This window comes from Primulina eburnea, chromosome 8, assembly GCF_022965805.1.
Source record: "Primulina eburnea isolate SZY01 chromosome 8, ASM2296580v1, whole genome shotgun sequence".
NCBI lineage: Eukaryota > Viridiplantae > Streptophyta > Magnoliopsida > Lamiales > Gesneriaceae > Primulina > Primulina eburnea.
Window position 1 is genome coordinate 5,546,208 of NC_133108.1, and position 23,259 is coordinate 5,569,466.

Genomic DNA, 23,259 nt, shown 5'->3' on the forward strand with positions numbered 1-23,259 from the left:
TAAGCTTTTCTATCTTGCTTGGATCATGACCAATGATCAACATATCATCAACATACAACAATAATAAGATGATATCATTCTGATCATATTTCTTAACGAGTACACAATGATCAGACTTGGTTCTGCTGTATCCATGATTCATCATTATTGTATCAAACTTCTTGTACCACTGTCTTGGAGCTTGTTTCAACTCGTACAGACTTCTGTTACATACCATATCCTCTTTGCCTTTAACTATGAATCCTTCAGGTTGCTCCACATATATTTCTTCATCTAGATCACCATGAAGAAATGCAGTCTTAACATCAAGTTGTTCTATTTCCAGATCCATACTTGCCGCAAGTCCCAGAACAACTCTGATAGAGGACATCTTCACCACTGGTTAGAAAATTTCATCAAAATCAACACCTTTCTTCTGGCTGAAACCCTTTACAACTAGCCTCGCTTTGTACCTTAGCCGTGATTTATTTTCTTCAGTCTTCAACCTGTAAACCCATTTATTTTTGAGTGCTTTCTTACCTTTTGGTAGCTTTACTAAGTTATATGTGTGATTTTCATGAAGCGATTGCATCTCTTCTTTCATCGCTTCAATCCACTTATCTTTTTGTGTACTTGATACAGTTTCTTTCAAACTCTCTGGTTCTCCGCTATCAGTGATCATCACACACTCATGTGGGTTGTATCTCGTAGAAGGTATTCTTTGTCTTGTGGACCTTCTGATCTCTGTTTCTGAAGGTGGAGTTGAAGAGTTGTCTTGAGCATCTATTTGCTCAACTATCTCGTCATGCTCAGTTTGTGTTTCTCTCATGTGATCCTGAATTGTGGGGAAATAAACTGGATCTATATTTATCGGAATTTCTGAATTGGATGATTGTGATTGTTTGTTGTGTTCCACATCAGAACCAACTTCATCTTCAAAGAATACAACATCTCGGCTTCTAACAATCCTTTGATTCAATGGATCCCATAATCTGTATCCGAACTCTTCATGGCCATAACCCAAAAATATGCACTTTTTGGATTTATCATCAAGCTTGGATCTTTCATCTTTTCGTATATGAACAAAGGATTTGCAACCAAACACTCTCAAGTGTTTGTATGAGACATCTTTCCCTGTCCAAAATTTGTTAGGAACATCACCATCTAACGAAGCTGATGGAGAAAGGTTGATCAAATCAATTGCAATTCTCACAGCTTCGCCCCAAAAGGAATTGGGCAATTTGGAGTGTGATAACATGCACTTTATCCTTTCACAAATTGTTCTGTTCATTCTCTCAGCTAGACCATTATGCTGAGGGGTTTTTGGAACACTTTTCTTAAGCCTGATACCATGACTTATACAGTATTGCTCAAACGGACCCCTGTATTCACCACCATTGTCGGAACGAATACACTTTAGTTTCTTTCCTGTTTCTCTTTCAACTTTTGCGTGAAAATGCTTAAAGACCTCAAGGACATGATCTTTAGATTTCAGCGCAAAGCACCAAACCTTTCGTGAGAAATCATCAATAAAGGTCACAAAATATAGCGCACCACCGAGAGTTCTGTCTTTCATGTAACACAAATCTATGTGTACTAACTCCAAGCTTTGAGTTTTTCATGATGAAGAAAAACTTTGAAATGCAACTCTGTGTTTTTTTCCGGCCAAACAATCAACACAAGTTTCCAAATACATACCAGATACTTCAGGAAGGAGTTTTCTCTTAGCCAAAGTTTCCATTCCCTTCTGGCTAATATGTCCAAGTCTCTTGTGCCACAACTCAATGGATGAGGTTTTTGTAGATGCATGAACCTCTCCGTTTGATATTTTTGCTTGCATGAGGTAAAGATAATTTTGCTTTATACCTCTAGCAATATTAAGAGATCTTTTGGTGAGTTTCCATTTTCCTTCACCAAAGTGACTGGAACAACCATCATCATCAAGCTTGCCTGTAGAGATGATGTTAAATCGAATATCTGGAACATGTCGAACATCTCTGAGAATGAGATGACACCCTGTATCTGTCTCCAAGACAATGCTCCCCATACCAACGACCTCAGTCAAACCTTGATTGGTCATTCTAACTTTGCCAAAGTTTCCACTTGAGTAGGACACAAACATATCTCTACGTGGAGTAATATGATATGAAGCTCCCGAGTCAATAATCCAATCAGTTTGTTGGTATGATATACTGACACATGCATCATCACCAAGGATGATAATATCTCCATCAGATGTAACTCCAGCTGTGTCTTTCTCTTCCGACTTTGTCCCATTCCTTTGATCTCTCTTCTTTTTTCTGCATTATTTTTCATAGTGATTTGGACCTCCACAATAATGGCACTTGAATTCTTTTTTGGTCTTGGACTTTCCTTTGGATTTTTCTCTTCCTTTATGAGGTTCTCTGGTGTAATTTCTTCCTCGATTATCAACGATTTCTGTAACTAATGCCTTAGTGTCAGAGTTGGCTTCTTGCTCCTTCCTTCTGGACTCTTCATTTAGAAGACAATCTTTGACTGTTTGTAATGTTAGTTTTCCATCAGGAGCAGAATTACTGAGCGACACCACAAGAGTATCCCAACTATCTGGCAAGGAGCTCAGTAATAATAGTTCCGTAACTTCGTCATCCAGGGTAATCTTCATGGTGATAGATTGATTGATTAAACCCTGGTAAGCATTCAGATGCTCTGTCATATTTGCATTTTCTTTGTATCTCAGTCGTGCAAGATTTCTGATAATCGAAGCTTTGTTCAAGGCATTCTTTTTCTCAAACATAGGTTCAATTTTGGTCCACAGAGCATCGGCTTTATTCTCATTCGCGAAGTGATGAAAGATAATGTGTTCGATAAAACGTCGTATGAAACCGACAGCTTTTCGATGCAGTATAGTCCATTCTTCATTTGATATGTTTTCTGGCTTGACACTATCATCACTCAATGGCAAATACATATATTTGCAATATAGCAGGTCCAACATGCTTGCCTTCCATATGGAATAATTTGATCCGTTTAGTTTAAACATCCCTCCAATGGATTCTTCCATGTATCTTATTGTGGCTCTGATACCACTTGTTGGGAAAGATAGCCAAATAATTTTTCTTATAGCAGAAGGGTTGATTCTTTTCCCTTTAGCGGTAATATCAGATCAAAATATTTTCACGATATCATCAATGATAATAATTATGAAGAAAACGACACAAGGATTTTTTACGTGGAAAACCCAAATTAAGGAAAAACCACGAGACCGAAGTCCAACAAAAAAAAATCTCCACTATATCAATAATGGTACAAATCGTTCCTACAACAATAGGAGATAACAACAACTCTCCCTAGAACAACTTAGGGGACACCAAGAACTTCAAGAATAAATTATTCTTGGATGACACACTCAATCTCACTTTCAAAGTAGAACTCGCACAATTCTAGTCACATAGAAAATTCTTTCTGATGTGGAAAATCGGACATTGCCGCAACCACAGAGCATACTAAAATTTATCTAAATGACTAGGCTATACAACACTCAAATGCTTGTGTTTTTTCTTGTCTTGGGATGGATGAATGAATGCAAATGCATGGCTATTTATAGGAAAAATTTTGGGTTTGGTGAAGTGTGAATGATGGTTGCATTTTCAAAGTATGGTAGCCTAACTTTGAACCGAACTTTGAAGAATGGTTTGAACACAAATAAGGCTTGAATTTTCAACACTTTTCTTTGTCATTGGATTCGATGATATGGGTAATTTTGCGTTTCTTGGAGGAATGTAGATGTTACTGACTGGTAGTATAACGAGGGTTATGGTTCTCGACTGTGTCCTAAATGTGGAATTTATGAGATTGTATACTTGTGCTTCAATGTGACGTGGCACAATAATTGTATTTGTTTTCTTGCTAATGCACAAGTCGTGATTGGACTGCACTTGTTGGCAAATATATTATTGTAGTCCAAATATAGCATAGCACGTGGTAATACAGTGTAGAGGAAGATGGTTGTTAACAACCCTGTAGTGAACCAAGATTGCACAAGATCAATCTGGAACCAATACAGAATTCACGAAGCAATCTTGATCAACAAGAAGCGCCTTTGTGAAAACATCTGCTGTATTTTCTTCAGAAGCTACTTTTTCCACTTTGATTACTATTCCAGCAACGATTTCTCGAATGAAATGCACTCAAACATGCTTAGACCTTTCATGAAACATAGAATTCTTCAGGAGGTGGATTGCACTTTGATTGTCGCAATCATCACCTCTTGACATATACCTATCTCTTTAATAAAATCATGCAGCCATATCCCTTCCTTTATAGCCTTGGTTGCTGCCATATACTCGGCTTCCATTGTAGACAAGGCCACCACCTTTTGCAGACTGGCCTTCCCGCTCACAGGTATCCAAAAAGTGATCTTCTTGAATCTAGACAACCTTCATAGTCAGAGTCTAAGCATCCTTCAGTCACTTTATATGGATCAACTTTTTCACTGTAGCATAGTCCAGCACTTTTGGTTCCACTCAGGTATCTTATAATCCACTTGAATGTTTGCCAATGTTTTTTTTCTCGGGATTAGAGATAAATCTGCTTGTTATACTTCAAATGTATGCCAAATCTGGTCAGGTGCACACCATGCAATACATGACACTTTCTCCATGTGTTTCCTTTCATCCTCATCCCGTGGGATGTGAGCATATTCGAAAGCTTAAAATCTTGAGCTATTCCAGTACCTAGTCAAGATTTTGTTCACATAAGCCTCTTGGGACAGGAACAATTTCTTCAATTTTCTGTCATGCTTGATATCGATTCCCAAGATCCTGCCAGTCGATCCCAATACTTTTGAACTCGGAGTTGAGTTTACCTTCGAGCTTGTCAATTTCTGATATGTTCTTGCTGGCAAGGAAGTCATCTACATACTTTAGTAGAACAATGGAACATGAATAGTCCTTACTCCATTTCCTAGTCAACCAATGACACATCTGAGATATCGGTACATTGAGACCTTCCCTACGTCTAGCAAACACTTCAGCAATTGCTGAAAAATATTTATACGCCAAAATATAGCACAAATTGTTAAACCACATGTATTAGTATGATATAAAATAACAACAATATTTTATAAAAAGAACAATATTTAGTTGTCTGCAAAGGATGAACAAATCCACTTATATAGAAGCTACCACACTTACTGAAGTCTGGATCATCCCACGTCGTGCGACCAAATTTTCATAGCTTATAAACTTAGCTCCGAGATCTTTTCGTAATCCATAACGTATTTCCTCGAAAGCTATTCTACTCCATGGATAGTTAGTAAAACTATCAAAGTTATTAATTAATCTAATCCACTCTGAGTCCAGTGTATCATGTTTATTTTTTCGTTATCGACCCAATACAGCTGTCACAAAAAAGACTGGCCAATTTCAACTTCTCCACATCTACTTCTTCACCTAACTAATCCTCTCATCAGTTCTAGCTATAAAATCCCCCAAACATATATTGTCTCTTCCACCAAAATGAGTAAGCCTAAATTCATCATCCTCAGGTATCACATGGTAAAATTTAGAATAATTTAGGACAGTGACCAAACAATACTCTAACAACGAAAAATGTAGGGGTCGTTTGCGATATATCATCTAATGTTCATTACATCCACTATCATAACTCTGTTTATTCATCAAAAATTACAACAATTAATTCAAATTCGTATAATCTTTAGCACATATAACTAAATTATCAAATTGTGTAAGATGGACCAAATGTTCCATTTCCTTTTTATTCAAAAACGATACTATTTTCTTAAAAATCTCAAGATATTTTGATCCTAAAGTTAACTTACAATCAAAGAGTTGATCACTTCCAAGTTTCGTGGGGAAGTAAACATGCACAAAAAATGTTTAATTGTCAAAAATTAAAATTGGGTCTTGTTATAGTCAAAAATTGGGTCGAGTGGGTGAGATTTGGGTCGAGTAGCCTCGAAGGAACCCCAAGCATCGACCCAACTGGTGGGTCGAGCTCTTTGGTCAAGCAAGTGGGATTTGGGTCGAGTAGCCTATTCGATCCAAGCCTCGCCTAAACCCCAAGCCTCGACCCAACTGTTGGGTCGAGGTTTACATTTAGCTCGACCCAGGTGTCATGCTCGACCCAAAAAATCGATTTAGGGTGCGGTGTGGTCTTCTCCTAATCGATCGATTTAGGGTAAGGAACATGTCGAACCAAGAAATCGATCGAAGAAGATGCTACCCGAATATGTGAGTCGAGCTCGACCCAAGCAAAAAAATTTAGTGGTAAAAATCAAAATAATAAGTTGAGCTCTTACAAATATATGATTATCTCTTTGGATTTGTTCTAAACCAATTTCTCGTAGACTCATTATTCCAGCGTATGTGAGAGCTGAGAAACCACACAAATTTGACAAAAACGGTGATGCGAAAAATGATACAAGAGGAACGAGAAATTGGGAAGACTGAGAGTGAGATGTTATGAACGAGCTAGTGAGGTAAGTATTTTAGGTTTTTTTATTTAATTAAATTTTACGCTTCATTATGTATAAATTAAATTTTAAATACACTAATATTTGACAAAATTAGGTTTTAAATAAAGGATAAAAAAGTAAAATACACCGCTCTTTACGTCTCGGAGTCCCGATTTCCTCCCCCGCTCGGATTTATGGGGACCTTCAAGAGTTGAATCAAAAAGTGGAGCAATGTACTACATTTCAATGATTGACGACTACTCCCGGAAAGTTTGGGTTATAACTAGTGTTCTAAAAAGCCCGCTTAAGCTTGGAGCTTGACAAAAATGCCCCGTTTCGGAGAAAGCGGAAAAAAGCAGTTAAACTGTAGTTTGATCGAATTAAGCGTAATTGAGACGTTTAATTAAGTGTGTTTAAGCACAATTAATCACATCTATTTACTTTTTTATTTTGAAGGTATGTCTTTTTATTTTAAAATAATAAATTAAGTTTATAATTTAGATATTTATTTTTTAATTTTAACTATGTTAAGCATGTCTGATAATGATTTGACAAATATTTAGCATTTTTTAATGTGTTCTAGTTGCAAAAACAAATAAAGATTGTAATTTTGAGATTTTTATGCTTTTATAAATATGAAAATTATTGCATAAGACTTTAATTTATCATATTTATGTATTATTTTATCTATTTATTATTTTGAGATAATTACAATTACACTAAAGATAAAAAACGTTTTTTCACGCTTAAGTCTATGCTAATCTCCATAAGCTTGAAAAGCTTGGAGCTCGACATTCGTGCTTCGGGGTGCTTCACGCTTTTTAGAACCTTGGTTATAACTATCTCGAGTAAGGATCAAGTATCACAAGCTTTCAAGGATTGGAAAGTTGTATCAAATGTGGCACGACTTGAAAGCAGTTTAATTGTTGCCATTCACCAACCAAAATTAAACTATACTTCCAAGAGGAACCCCCTTTAATTAATGATGGGAATGGTTCGGGGAAGCTTTCTATGCTTGCTAAAATGCTAATGATTCAGTTGCTTGCAGAACATGGTTGGCAAATTAATGCTCATTTATTTCCATATGTTTAAGCAATGCCATTTTCCTTTGTGCAGGCTCATGGATCATTTGAACTGAATGATGTAAGTGCTGTACCTCCTGAAACCAAACCAACTCTGCATGAGTCCGACCAGAAAGAAACCAAATCTATTGGGTTTAACAGACTACATGAGTGGGTTGAGTGCAGGGAAAGTTCTAATTCAGTTGATTCGCTGTAAACCATAAATTCTGCTGATACATCTATCTGACTCAAGTCATTGCTCATTACCAAATGGTTAGCTTCACGAGCAATGACAAGCTCAATCCGCCAATGGTAGACCAGATGAAACGGATGCTTCACAAGCTTCTGCTGATGGGCCGGTACATATTTCTCATACTGATGGTGTCTCTGATGTTAACCCTTCACAATCTGCAGTAATTGCTGAAGTTGACAAGCCATTAGAAAAGTAGATTCTCATGCTGGAACAGAAGACTCTTCTCGACACGCAGAATGTCAAGATAAGAAGAGATTGTAGATTCTAACAGTGAGCTAAGATGTTCCTTTTGGCCTTAGCTAACCGCTGCCTATGAATTCACTCGTAGCCTAACCTTTTTAGTGTCGATACTGTTAGCAAGGTAAACCCATACTTGCTGCAGAAATGAACAATGTTTTACAGAATTTGTTTACACCTACTAATTCCAAGGTGCAATTTGTTTAAAAATGCTTTTGTCCATTCGGTTTCTGTTGTCAAATTTGTAAATCGAGTTACTGAAGTCACCATTTTGTTTTACCTGCTTCGACTTCTGCAATTAACTACATCTATGTTTATGATACACTGCAAATGAGAATTGCAGGACTTTTAACTGTAAATTAAGTATTTCTAAATAATGTATTTGACATGTTCACTTAAGTTCCAGTTACATCCCATTCGCAAAATTTATGTTCCATAGAACACTGGAGGAATTCTCTCACAGCAAACAAATACGGAGGCTTCATTTTGGCAACTTTATCAGTGGATGGGTTCATCGGAGATAGTGGCTGCATCTGCCTCCAAATTACGCCTCTTCTTCTTTCCTTCTCCGTGTCTAGATCTTCTGGGAGCCTCATCTTCACTTCCGCTTTCATCATTCCTGTAGTTTCCAGCACTGAAATGATCATCTTGTTGAGTTTTACCGCTCTGCTGATATCGCCCTTCAACTTCTGGTCCACTGCCAGAGCCTAGCATCTCTGGACCCTTGACTTGATCTGAGCTATCACTCCTATAACCTGTTGGTGCCCTCTGATCTCTGTTAACTCGATAAGAATTTTGAGGAAGTTGTGATTGAGGTGGTGGATAAAAAGGAGGCATACCAACTGGCCTACCGGCTCTAGTCATGGCAGCAGCTCCAATACCCATGAAAGGTGCCCTCCCTGGACCCATAATCATCCCAAATCCACCCGAAGGTCGACCAGGGAACATCATACCAGGGGCAGGACCTAAAAAATCACCAGAGAACCTAGGACCATATGGTCCAAATCCACGGGGAGCAGCCATACCAAAAATATCAGGCACGGGAAAACCATCGGGATTCATAGCTCGATAAGAAAATCCATCAGCGCCCATCATGTTAGGAGGAAAACCTCGAGCCCCTGCAAAAGGCCGAGATCCGCGTGCAAGAGGGATTTGAGGAGGCCACATCATTCCTCTACTCCTTCCCCTGCCTTGAGCTCCAAAGACCTGTCCAGGGCTTTCATCTTCTTCTTCACTTTCTTCCTCTTCCTCTTCCTCATTATCTTCGAAGGGCACAATATCTGGGTTTTCATTCCTATTTTCAACGTTTACTCCCTGTGCCATCTCCTCCTCTCGTTTTGATTCTGCTGCAAGAGAGACAGCCTGGGAAAAGAAATTTCAGTCGAGGGTGTATTACCTCAAACAGTTAAACTGCATAATTTATTATTGAAAATTATACAATTGCATGGCTCATGAAGTCATGTTGCTTTCTCAGAACACATGTAAACCAGAACAAGGTGGTTGTGCCTCAGCATTGTTTCCAATAACTGCAACATTCTCATAAAACAAGTAGTAGATGGGATATATTGACAGGAAAGCATAAACTGCCAAATCTCCAACCAAGGACTAACTATTTACAATAAGAAGGCATTTGTCATTTTTCTAGGTAATAGATTTGGTACACTATTGCAAATGGTCAATACAAGACGCCAAAATAATGTAATAATAGATACTTGGCTCAAATATATTCAAATCATTGATACGTTCAATGGTCAAATTAGCAAGATATTATAATTAAATGATAAAGCCAGTGTGAACTGAGGATGGATAGGAAGCTTAAAACGTCTGCAGATTGATCCTAAAAGGTGTAATAACAATTCTGTAAATATTCTATAATACAATTTTTAAGGATAAAAAAAAATACCATAAGATCACTGTCTGGCTCTAGGTAGAGCAAGGATGCCAACTGCTCACCAATAGAGGGCTCCAGTTCTTGGCAATCTCTACTTATCTGCGTTGAAATAACAAAGCAATGTTCAAAAACATTCTGTAAATCTACAGAGCATGCTAAGTTGCTCAGATTCAGGAATTTGAAAGGCAGCTACACAATATAAAATATTAAAAATGAGGTAGGAAAATAAATGATAACATACTACAAACCATCTAAAATAACTGATTGAATGTGATTGAATGCATGATCACTAGTGACTAGGACTAAGATAAACATGGGAACAACAAACTTAGGAAAGATTTTGAAAAAAAATTGCCTTCACCTGCCCCTCTCAGTACATAACCTTCCACAACATACTCACAAATTAAGGTTTCAATTAAAAATCAATCTGAAATTCTGATTTAGGAATTTGTGTTCCAAGCACCAATATAAATCAAAACATTGGTAAGCTCCTTGACCTATGTTGGAAGCTTTCAAGATCAATAACAAGAATTAGTACCTTTGGACAGGAATTAGTCCAGAGATATATTGAACTGATAATCTTGAAATGCTTTATTTTTATCAGTTGGTCCTTATTAACAAGATTAAGAACTTTGCACTATTCGAAAACTACAATGTAGCATAATCTAAGGGATCAAAGAGTTTTATTAACCCCTCAATACAATAAGCTCTCCTTGGAAGTTATCAACTCATTTCCCTAATCAAATGGTAGGAAATAAGAAAAATATAAAGTTTCAAAAGTTCAAACTATATTAAAGAATAAGCAAGACAGATGAACGTAAAGTACGTACCTTCACTGGTAAGTTCTCGTTGTATGGGTTTCTCAAATGCCTAGTTTTGTTGAAGGACAGTTCACAGAGCTGCAAGCAAGATGGTATGGCTTGTTATTGCTTAAAATTTGCTAATACAAATGCATTTAATTATTCATCGGATAGCAAAACATAGTCGGCCTGAATGCACACACAAAAAAGGGCTCCATGGACTTGCAGAAATGAAAATACTAATGAAGGTGGTGGTGCCATAATCAGTATAGCAGAGCCGAATTCCACATTGTTTTTCATATTTTAACATATGATGGGCTGGAAATCGGATTGGAAATATTTGTTAAAAAAAAAGCATACACGATATTATTTAAATGTTATGAAGACTAAGGACCTGGTATCACTAACTATACTTGCTGCATATTAGGATCAGAATGCGACAAAAAGAAGTAAAACAGCTCAAAAAAAAGAGGGCATAGAAAAAATCATAAAATATGAAGAATCTGTTAACATCCAATATTACTCTTAAAAAAAATTAACATAAATTTGGCTTCTAATGACATAAATAGAAACCAGAAATTGGTCATAATAAGCTAAAGACATCAGTTGGGATGTAAGCCTCAGATACAATCTGATGAGAATAAATGAATCATCAAACCAAGAAAATGCATATCACAGGTTACTGAAGCTACTTGACCAGACAAATGCTGTGCCTCAGAAAGGTGATGATAAGAATCAAACAGCAAGAATTTCATTCATTCATCTCAGAAGAATAGATTGAATACTAATGATCCCTTGGAAAATTAGAATATATTGAACTTCAAATGCATTTCCAAACAACAAGGACCTTTAACCATTTGAGAGAAAAATTTCGTCCATAATGAGCAGTTGTTCCATGCGCATGCTTCCAGTTTCCTCCACTGACGGAGCCACCAATTCTGGATGTCATCTTTGCACAGCCCTAGTAAACCACAATATATCTACTATAAAAATAAATCGGTGCCACTGCTAAAATAAGGGAATGAGCCTAAGCTTATTTTTGCTTTAATATTAAAAAGAACTACACCGGTCATCAGTAACATACAAAACCCACCTGAAAATGTCTAGTCTTGTTGACTGAAAAAATCAAAATGACATTCTCAACAGAGTCAAAAGCTTCATTAAGTTTAGCCTCATTGCTTCGCTGAGTTGCCCATACACCTTGTTGAGCAGAGAGTTCCAGATTCTCAACATTGCAACTTTTGACCACAAAGTACCTATAATAACCATATGAGCATGGAGAGTTTAGAAGTCATAATGCCCCAACTGAATAAACCTATCTTGAGTGGTTTAATAGTTGGGAGGTTAAGGGATTGAGAAGAGACATGTTCTGATTAAAAACCTCTGCAAGGATATTTTACCTAATACAAAGATCACTACATTAGTAGAGACTTAAGTGGTCATAATGCCCCAACTGATTAAACTTATCTTGAGTGGTTTGATAGTTGGGAGATTAAGGGACCGAGAAAAGACATGTTCAGATTAAAAACCTCTACAAGGATATTTACCTAAATAAAGATCATTATATGATGCTGTATAAAACTTAAGATCGAAAACAGTAATTCATTTCTTCCGCTGGTATATTTAACTTCATGCGGGACATCCCCGTATTTGATTTCCTACATTAGTGAAAAACTACAGGCATCACGAAAGAATATGGTTCCCCAACCCTCTTCCTCCATCTTCCCACAAGATAGATTGTACATTATAACAATCCATATGCGTGACTGAAATCTTTTTCCTATGAAGCTTGAAAACTTATTTTCAAATGAGAATTATCCCGTGGAATTCCTAGCCACCAAGGTTTCAATGAGTAAATTAACATTATTATCCTGGCATAATTTTAAGTTTCAATGCAAGTCATCCACTGATAAATTCAAATATTCTACGGTAACCAAGACGCCTAATTAATTATGAAATATGCACAAACTGCCTAAGGCTATAAATATCATCGGGCATATATACAATATAATAAAAAATCAGAAAGTATCGGTTATCATATACAAAAAACTATTTTCCATCAATATACATCTCTGGTCCAAGAGAGCACTCAATTTGTCTACCAAGAATGAGAAGAGGAGCCTAGAAAGTTTTCTATTATTATCTTTTTATCTTCGTTCCACTTGCTATTATCAGAATCTTGCTTTCTACAAATATAATTAAGATTAAAAGTCTTTGTCCTTCGGAAAACGGAAGCTTCTAAATAGAAGAAACCCACCGACTATATGATTTAAAAACACTTTTGGATAAAAAATTTTATATAAATAAGTGACAAAATAGGAAAAGAAAGTTCTCAGAAAAAGAGAGAATGAAAAAATAAAGTTTTTCATTCTTTCATTCTTTTCTGACCAGGTAATCCGAGTGGCTAAAAGAACATATATCTTGTCTTAGAGAGCTTCTTTCCTCTACTGTCAGAGTAATGTACCAGGATATTTGCTTTCCAAGAAATTGTAAGAATTCAAATCAATTCTATTAAAAATTGCAGTAACTACAAGCTATTTTTATTGACTAAAAGTATTGCATGGGCTTATGAGCATGGACAAGGGTTAGTGCATCAATTTAATTCTCTTTATAGTGTACAATAACAAAAATCAGACAAAAAACAAACAACCAAAACTAAGAAATACATCGACCAGAGAGTAATAGGAAGAAATTGAGAACGTGAAAGCAGTTAAGGTCCATGACAATGGCCTTGAGAAAGTAACTACAGCTGAGGTTGTAAATATCTCTTAAACTAACAACCATAAATAAATACATGAACTGTTTGGTGACCTAATTAAAGACCTTGTTCTGAACGGACCTAGAAGTTCCTTGGGGCAGGGGTGTTGCAGTCCTAGGAGCTTGATTTTGCTGGCCATTGGGAATAATCTGTCCTTGAGCTTGTCCACCCAGCTGCTGAGTCTGCAGTCCTAGCTGTGGTTGATGATGCACACTACCATCCCCTGTCGTGTTAATTTTTTCCAATTGATTTGTATCATTGGGTCCTTGTGGAAACTGAGGTTTATCTACTGGCTGGGCATAATTAGTATTACGGTTTTGAAAAAATCTGTTTGAGTTTCCGTAGTTGTAAGAAGCCAATTGCTGAATCTTCTGAAGAACTTCTTCCACAGGAGGCGGAGGTCCAGGCAGCTTTGCATGCCTATACCTACAATCTGGGCCATTTGGACAAAATCCCAACTTATACCTGTTAACAAAGCCAATCAGAAAAAAAAAACCATGAAGTGGTGATGATGCAAACTATGAAAAGGAAGAATCAAAGATGTAATCTTTTTTTCCCCATGAAATCATAGTCATTCCGTTGCTTAAGCACGGATGATAAGTATCTAGAAACAAAATAACAATAAAAATATATAGACATTGTTTGTGAAAATTCTACCAGGATCCCCCGTGGAATGACCAGAAACAATACGCCTTAGCCTTAGTCTACACAGCAGGGATTCAGACTGATACACAGTCAATACCATGTTCAATGTAATGTGGTATGGTACATAAAGTAAATCAAAATAAAAATCAAAATCAAAATCAAAATCAAAATCAAAATTTAATATAACGTTTAAAGCGGTAGCATTTAAGTGGCAAGAGAAATATAATTTTTACTTGACCAAAAAGGGAAAAACAAAAAATGATGGCAATACGGAACCAAAGACATACATATTGCATTCCTTGATATCCTCATTCGTGTGCTTATATACACAATCCTGCTCTCGGCACTCTCCGTACAGACGAAAAAACCGGCAAACTGGCATCCGCGATTTATCGTACTGATGAAGGAATCCACAGGCATCGCCTTTCATGCACAACGATCGCAACCAGTGACGACACACCGTCTGCCGGAAGCTCCGTCTTCCACCGCCAATTCCTTCCGGCGCTGGCACCGGTGCGTTGGAAGGGTTATTGGTACTAAGTCCGGCGGATGCGGAACCCGCTGTGGGGTCCGGCGATGGTTGGATCACGGGTACCGACGCAGTTGGGTGTGTGGGCCCCGGGTCCAACCCGCCCTCGAAGTCGAAGCTTAAACCCCCTTCTGCATCATCCATTTCAGACCGATCGAGGAGTTTTGCAGTTGCTACCGATGTTACTTTGTGCTTCAGTTGTTGTACCTTGTTCGGGCTAAAAGAATGAAAAATTATCAGAACACCTAAAATATACTAGGGCTTTAACCCCTTGAAGGGTTAGAACCGTTGGAAATAAAATAATAATAATAATAATAATAATAATAATAATAATAATAAATCCTATAGCTAGGACCGGCATATTTGTTTCACCTCACGTATGGCAGAAGCTTTACAAATAATAAACAACATTGAATTATCTTTATATCATGCAATTTTCATAATTTCATTACATGATTCCACAAAAACTTGTGTGAAACGATCTCACAGATCGTATTTGTGAGACGGATCTCATTTGGGTCATACACAAAAAAATATTACTTTTTATGTTAAGAGTATTATTTTTTATTGTGAATATCGATATAATTGACCCGTCTCACAGATAAAAATTCGTTAGACCATCACACAATAGACCTACTCACATGAGTCTATCAGTGTCTTGACAAATTTACTAGCGTGCAAAAACACACATGATTAAAATATTGTAATTCTTAAAATAACTTTTAATAACGAAAATTTTGCAAGTTGTATACAAATCTACGACAATTAAACTAAATAAATAAATTATAATTAGGAAGAAAATCACGGGATGTTTTAAAATGTAAAAGTTACAATCTAGTCTATTGCAATATTTTCCATCTTTCTTTTATCTTTATTATTTATTTTAAACTATATATCACTTAAAATATATCAAGCAAGGTTTTTATAAGGCCTTCTTCCTTTATTAAATAGTAAGACATATTGAATTGTATCTGATTTCTACTTTATTGCAATAATCATATAACAGTCACTCGACATATTCTCTTGTTTAATGTAGACTAATGAAAGATTCACTTACATTGCGTTATTTTTTTTTTTTTAAAGTTGATCAAATAATACTAAAAAATTTAAAATGCAATTATTTTCAATTTAGAATAATTGATCAATTTAAAAGTGAATTTTGTTTATAAATTTTTAATAATGTAAAACATGGAGTGGTTGTTTGTAGTGAATAATAGATAAGAATGATACTCATGAAATTAAACATTTTAGTGTCCACCAAAAGTAATTACTACGATGACTAATCTTTTATATAAGAAAAAGAGCACGGATCTTAACATGTGAGACGAGTCAACCCTACTCATATTCACAATAAAAAATAATACTCTTAGCATAAAAAATAATATTTTTTCATGGATGACCCAAATAAGAGTTCCGTCTCACAAATACGACCTGTGAGACCGTCTCACACAAGTTTTTGTCTAAGAAAAATACTACATGCATTACACATTGGTTAAAATGTTTTATCTAAAATTACAAAATTATCCCAAATGCTTTTTCGAAGAAGAATTTTGTAATTTGCAAAACTAATGTGTAAACGAATGTTTAAACTTCAATGTACATGTGATCATAGAGAAATGAACTAGTTGACATCTGAAATTAAAGTGTAATGAAATATGGTGACTTTGGGGGTGTAATTCACGTACGAATAGTTGAATTATATTACTCATCCACCATTCACTGTTGATTCTGCTGAAATGGATAGAAACACAAAGCGTGTAAAATTTGAACACATTTATCAATGATCGGAGACTATACACGTAAAAGAAACTTTAATAACCAGTTGGTGTAGTAGTAGCTGTTGAATCTTCTCCGGCTTCGATTTTCTTGTATGTCGCGTCCGCTATCTTCGTCGCTTGGGAGGCCATAGCCGTGTCGTAAGATGCATGAAGTCCAAACAGGAAATAGTAAAGCAATAGAAAAGCAGTCCACGCTGCAAACCTCATGAAGGAATCCTTTTTAAGAGATCCGAGAAGGAAGATATTAATAGCAATTGACAAAGATGGTAACCAAGGTACCAATGGGACACCCCAATGCTTCGGAGTGCGAGCTTGAGGGACGAAAAAACAGATTCCTAAGGTGGAAATGATCAGTATTGGTACCGTGATGCAGTAGGCGATCCAGCCTTTCTCACTTACACCCCAGTAAATGGCAGTGGCAATTGAGGATCCAAGGATGAGCAAAAGGAAGAGTATTAGTTTGTTGCGATTCTCTGTGGAGGTTTCGCCACTGACGTAGTATCTACGAACGAGAAGGGCAATGGCAACGAGCATGAAGATGAAGAGCGTAGAGATTGAAAGCAATTCGGATAGGATGCCGAGGTCTGTAAAGAAGGCAATGGCTGCTGTAGCTGCAAGCATGACAACGGTGGCATTAATTGGTGTCCCCGTTCTTTCGTCAACTTTGGCGAACCATGGTGGCATCATGTGAGTGCGTGCAATGTGGGTGAGGTAACGAGCCTGACCCACTGCCCCTACCAGCAGAACTGATGTCATGCCTTTTAGTGCACCTGCTGCAACCACATACTGAGCCCAACTCCACCCAACCGCCACAAATGCCATCGAAAAAGGAGCATAAACGTCTATTTCCTGGTATGGTTGCATGAGGCAGAGAACTACGGCTAACACGCAGTACAAGAAAGTGGTAATCACCATAGAGCCAACAAGACCTATGGGGATATCTCGGGGAGGATTTTTTGTTTCCTCGGCCATTGTGGAAACTGCATCGAAACCAACATATGCGAAGAACAGTACCGCAGAGGCCTTGAAGATTCCATGGGGGCCGTATGGTGAGAAGGAAGAGTAATTCTTGGTGTCTGCTTTTATAAATCCGCATATGATGATGAAGACAATGACGAAAAGGTGAACGACTGACGCGATGTAGTTGAGGCGAGAGGACCCCTTTATGCTGAGAACTGCGATGATGCAAATGATTATGATGACACCAACTGCTATGGGGTCAAGTTGGTCGTAGCCATGAGCTAGTCCATGGGCGTGGATGCGAAAATCTTTGGGATTTTGGTTGCACAATGTGGCGAAGTAGGAAGTCCAAGAACGTGCAACAGCAGCACCACCGATGACATACTCGAAAAGGATGTTCCCGGCGGCGATGAATGCCACGAAATCGCCAAGCTCCACTCGCAAGTAAGCAAATGAGCCACCTACAACATTTGGTGATGAAAGTGGCATAAAAAATATTATCTACCACTAAACTGCTTTATGGGCCAATGTTGATAAAAGTTGGGGAAAAGTTCATTCTATTTTTTTGGAGTCGTCGCCTAAGGTTACGGGGATTTGAGGTTGTCGACTAGGCGAAATGTCAACGAATGAGGCGGGTTTTCTTGGCCCAACTACGGCACGTAAACGTCAACTGGCCGCAAATCCTTTTGCAGATGGGGCCAAAATTTGTGGAAAAACAGCTCATCATATCTATACAATTTGACCAACAATTTCCAAAATTGAAGAAATATCCTTGGTCAATTTTTATAATTATAATTTCATATTTATTTTAATATAAATCAAATTAATTATAAAAATTTATTAATTTTCAAAAAATAAAAAATTGCAAAAACACGCCACGCAATTCATCCGATCATTATTTCAGTTTTAGTTCAATCATTATATTTGAGAGTATGACGGTTTCACGAATCTTTATCTGTGAGACGGATCAACCCTATCGATAGTCATGATAAAAAATAATATTCTTAGCATAAAAAGTAATACGTTTTCATGAATGACCCAAATAACAGATTCGTCTCACAAATTACGACCCGTAAAACCGTCTCACACTATTAGAGTTTTCATTTTTTTTTTTATCTTAAAAATGAGATGTCATAAATTTAGATATGTTGACCGAAACAATTATTTTTATTTTAAAATAAATATCATAAACATAAAACAAACAATATCCGAAGGCTTTGATGCGATTCATTTTCCAGCAGACAAAACAAAAAGAAAAATATCCGCAATAATATATTTCCTTGGAACATTTTGGTGTTCAAACCAATGTGTTCTCTTCTCCCAACCTTTTTTTATTATTTTTTAATAAATTTATTAAAACTCAGAGCGATGGTTTTGAGCATTTTCTAACAGGTTATTTTTTAAAAAAATCTTTTACATTTTTTTAAATATATTTTAATAAAATAATAATGTTGTTTAAATGTTTTTAATATTTTTTTTCAACAATAAATGTGACAAACTCGTATAATTCTTTGTTTGAAGCTTAAATAGAAGATTTCATGAATCTTTTTTAAAATAAAATGAAATAATGTGAAATAATAAATATATTTAAAAATAATATTATTTTTTATTTAATATAAATAAAAATGAATGATCGATTAATTAATAAAATTTACAAATAATTAGTGTTATTTATTAATGTTTAAATAATTGTGTGAGATAATTAAAGTATTAATATAATGTGTATATGAGCACACATTTGAATGAGGTGGCGGATGTAGTTTTGTTAAAAAGCCCAAAGCAGTGTGAAGTGATTGGTGAATGCGTGTACCTGCAACGGGGATTTCCACGGCGAACTCGGTGTAGCAGAATACAGAAAGCAAGGCGGAGAGGCCGGAAATGACGTAAGATAGCACGACGGCGGGGCCGGCATCTCGATTGGCCTCCTGGCCGGTGAGAACAAATATTCCGGAGCCGATGACGGCGCCCATGCCGAACCACATCAAGTCCCACCACGAAAGCGTCTTCTTCATCTCGTTCGCACTTCTCGCCTTCACCTCTAACTCCGTCTGAACATTCGACCTGGTCAGAATCCGGTCCACTAATCGAACCGGAGTCTGTCTCAACGCTTTCACGTAATTGGCCGTGCTCTTGAACGACTCCTCCGGGAAGAAGTCGTCTTTTGTGAACGAGCACGCTGATCTCCACCGACTCAACTTCCCCGATGACCCTCCTCCGTTGGTTTGGCTTCCTCCTTCCATCTTCAGTACTTTCCCGTTTACACCTGCAAAATTGAAACACGAACTAAGTTCTCTCAAATACGATCGTTTAACAGATCTAGACCAGGAAAACAAAAAAGTAATCCAAACAATCTCTTGAAGCAATAAATTAACTGAAAAAGCAGACGATGAAGTAGTTCGGTAGGTGATTAATACTGAAATAACACAATCGAAGAAACAAAAAGACGTAAAGCACGTTTAACCATGCCGTCTAACAAACGTGTAATGTATACGCCCGCAGATGCATGCGATTCAATCCCAAAACAGATTCACTACAGAATTAAACAAGAAGAAACTAATAAACTTGCGCATAATCTTACAGTTCAATCTTTAGTAAATAACAACATTAAAATCACAGAACTCGAATTCCGGCAACATAAAACTCGTGTGTACCTGGTTGTGGACCGTGGAGAGAGAGAGAGGGGTAGTGTATGACAGAGCTCACCGCCGAGGAATCAGGCGGAAACAATGATCGGTGACAGGCTGTGCTACGTTGACGGGGTGAACCTATTAATGATTTCAACTATGTCAGCATTAAAGCATGGGTTTTATAAGGAACGTATGGGTTGAATTTGTAGTAGTACATATTATATTTTAGTTGGATCATTAATTATAATTTAAATTTAATTTATTTTAAAAATTCAAAATTTTATATATTATTTATACAAATCAAGTATTTAATGTAACTGAATTATTTTTATTCAAATAATAATTAAAAATTATAACAAAATTTTATCAATCGACTTGATTTATTAATTATTATAATCATGATTAACATACGTAATAGTCATTATTTTACGTATATATCACGTACAAATTATAACGGTGTCTTTTATGTCATGCTCATTTTACATAAAGTTATAATGTAATTGCCTCCTTTATGAAAGGTTCGAGATGATGTGAGAAGATATTAGCTGACGTTACATAATTGATTATCGCATGGAATATATTTTACTGAAATATTGTAAAAATATACTCTAGAGATTAATGGTTGAGATAATTCTTATCTCATTAATGAGTAACCTTTTAAATAAAGGTTGTAATGTAATAAATTTACGCGTATCGTGTGAGAAGAATTAATAGCACTAGGGTATGATTGCTGATTGGAGGTCTTCTTCAAAGAGCTTTACAGAATGGACTTGTCGACTAAATAGTTGACTTCATAAATAAAAAATTAGGGTATTTTTTAAATTTTAGAGTAGGGATGGCCATGGGTAGGGTATGGGTCGGATTTATCAAATCCGACCCATACCCATTTATTAAATTCATCCCCATACCCATCCCCATATCCATCGGGTATTGAATTTCATCCTCATCCACATACCCATCGGATTATCGGATACCCATACCTTACTCAAATATCCTATTATCATATACAATTGAATTTTTTCAAATTTAAATTGTTTCAATGAAGTTATGAATATTTAAAAAATTATTTAAATGAACAATAATAAAAAAGTAAACTTTATAAAAAAAATTAACAAAATATTAAAAATAGTTTATATTAGTTGAACAAAAGTACGCAATTTAATAAAAATAAATTATTTTTCAATTTTAAAGTCAAACATGGAATAAACTTACCAATGAAGAAGATGAGAAATTGAATGAAAAATAAAAGAGCGGCAAAACCTTGAAACGTAAAAGTGAAAGTGAAAGGGAAGAGAAAAGAAAAAATATCGATTTACTTGGATTTGAGAAAATGAATCTTTAATATAAATAAATATAATTACTATATATACATATATACATATATATATATATATATATAAAGAGAAAAGAAAAAGTATCGATTTCATTGGATTTGAGAAAATGAATCTTTAATATAAATAAATATAATTACTATATATATACATATATATATTTATATATTAATTTAAACGGGTATTCGGATAGGGCGTGGGTCGGATTATATCGAACCCGTCTCCATATCCAAAACCGAAAATCCCTATACCCGATTACCCAATTATTTAATCGGGTCTAAAAATCCCTCCATATCCTCTTCTATTCGGGTCGGGTATCGGATCCTCCAACGGGTTCGGAGGAAATTGTCATCCCTATTTTAGAGGGTTGTGATACAATATTTTATTGATTCGTATGATAATTAAAATAAATAACTGAATTTGATACTGGATAATTAACATTTTTGAATAGAATATAAACTGTAAAAAAATATCCGGAGGAGAAAAAAATTAAGTAAAAGTAATGATTATATTTCGAGATGTAAAATAAATGGAAATATTTTTTTAGAAATAAAATGAAGATAAGATTATAATATTTGGTTTTTTTGGGTCTAAATATTTTTAGTATTGTTTGAAAGGAGATGAAAATAATCGTAGGAGTCAAATTTTTGGGGACCGATAATGCGAGAGCTAAAAACATACATAAAAATTCTTGTGAGACAGTATCATAATTCAGTTTTACGAGACAAATCTTCTATTTGGAACACCCAATGACAAGATATGACTTTTTTTTGTAAGTATGATTATTCGTCTCACGAATAAAATTCTATGAGATCGTATCACAAGAATTCTAATGAAAAAATATATGGTGATATAAAATTACAACAAAATACAATAATTTGTATTGGAAATGGTAATATTAAAAATATTTCCATATTGGGAAACTCGAAAAAGTTTTGAAAAATCAGGAAAAGAATATAGTAATATTATTAATAAAAATGAAAACAAAGAAATCCGGAGTTATTCTACCAAATGATATGTTGTAGTATAAAATATCCACTCCGTAAAAAAACAATTATCCTCTAAAGTTTTTTTAAGCAACTCTAAAGTTTCTTTTGGAATACAGACATTTATAAAACTTTGATTGACTGGGGTTTCAAATTTGGCACAAACTCGTGTGAGACGGTGTAGTGACCCGTTCCAGAATCACCTACTAATCAAGAACTAAGCATGCAACTAACTTAATTAATAATAATCAGAGATAACAGCGGAAATATGGACAAATGACAGTAGTTATACAACCCAATCGAAATCAGAACAATCTCAAAATATATTCGGTACAACCATATCGAAATAGAATAGTACTGAAAACTAAACCAACCAGATACTCACTGTCCTCCTCCTGCTCTTCCCGAGCTGTCCAACCTGAGGTCTGCCCCGTGGGAATGGGGTGTCCAAGATAAACAAAACCGAGGACGTGAGCGATAAGAACGCCCAGTACAAAAGTATGAGTATACAAGCCTATATGAAATGCACATGCTATGATATGATACCAGGATAGTCAAGAAACAGGAGTAACAAAGGATCTCAAAATGCTCAGTCTAGAGGCGCCAAGTGGATAGTGCCGCGCGGTACTCCTCTGGGTCACTGCATCCACTACAAGAACAGACGTGGACCTAAAATGTCCCGGATCACCGAAGCCCTCCCGACCCGTCGGCCACTGTGTACTCTCGGTGTCCATGCGTCCACAAAATAAGACAGGGCTGAGCGGCCCCACAAGATATAGCTTATCTCGAAAGAGATACAGCTCAACAGTAAAGGCTATCTCGAAGGAGATACGGCTCAACATGAAATGCAACATGCAGTAATAAACGTGACATAATAGCATGCATCATATGACATATATCAATGCACCACATAATCATGCAACACATATAAGAATGTATACTCGACCAGGATATCTCGGATAGTACT

General features: G+C 36.1%; 2 protein-coding genes across 4 annotated transcripts; both read right to left on the reverse strand.

Moving 5' to 3' along the window:
* Positions 1–8,346: 8,346 nt before the first annotated feature.
* On the reverse strand, positions 8,347–14,869 carry LOC140838677 (30-kDa cleavage and polyadenylation specificity factor 30-like). Its single transcript, XM_073205151.1, has 7 exons — positions 14,369–14,869; positions 13,518–13,901; positions 11,772–11,934; positions 11,526–11,639; positions 10,709–10,777; positions 9,891–9,977; positions 8,347–9,349 (listed from the first exon to the last, which is right to left on the reverse strand). Exons 1-7 carry the CDS (start codon positions 14,752–14,754, stop codon positions 8,486–8,488), a joined length of 2,067 nt encoding a protein of 688 aa, XP_073061252.1. The 5' UTR covers positions 14,755–14,869; the 3' UTR covers positions 8,347–8,485.
* Positions 14,870–16,219: 1,350 nt separating this feature from the next.
* On the reverse strand, positions 16,220–20,143 carry LOC140838678 (cationic amino acid transporter 1-like). 3 transcript variants are annotated; one of them, XM_073205152.1, is made up of 3 exons: positions 20,000–20,143; positions 19,159–19,611; positions 16,220–17,809 (listed from the first exon to the last, which is right to left on the reverse strand). In XM_073205152.1, exons 2-3 carry the CDS (start codon positions 19,586–19,588, stop codon positions 16,422–16,424), a joined length of 1,818 nt encoding a protein of 605 aa, XP_073061253.1. In that variant the 5' UTR covers positions 19,589–19,611; positions 20,000–20,143; the 3' UTR covers positions 16,220–16,421. The 3 variants fall into 3 exon arrangements, with proteins under 3 accessions (XP_073061253.1, XP_073061254.1, XP_073061255.1); XM_073205153.1 differs by having other exon boundaries at positions 19,159–19,664; positions 20,000–20,130; XM_073205154.1 differs by having other exon boundaries at positions 20,052–20,068.
* Positions 20,144–23,259: the final 3,116 nt, after the last annotated feature.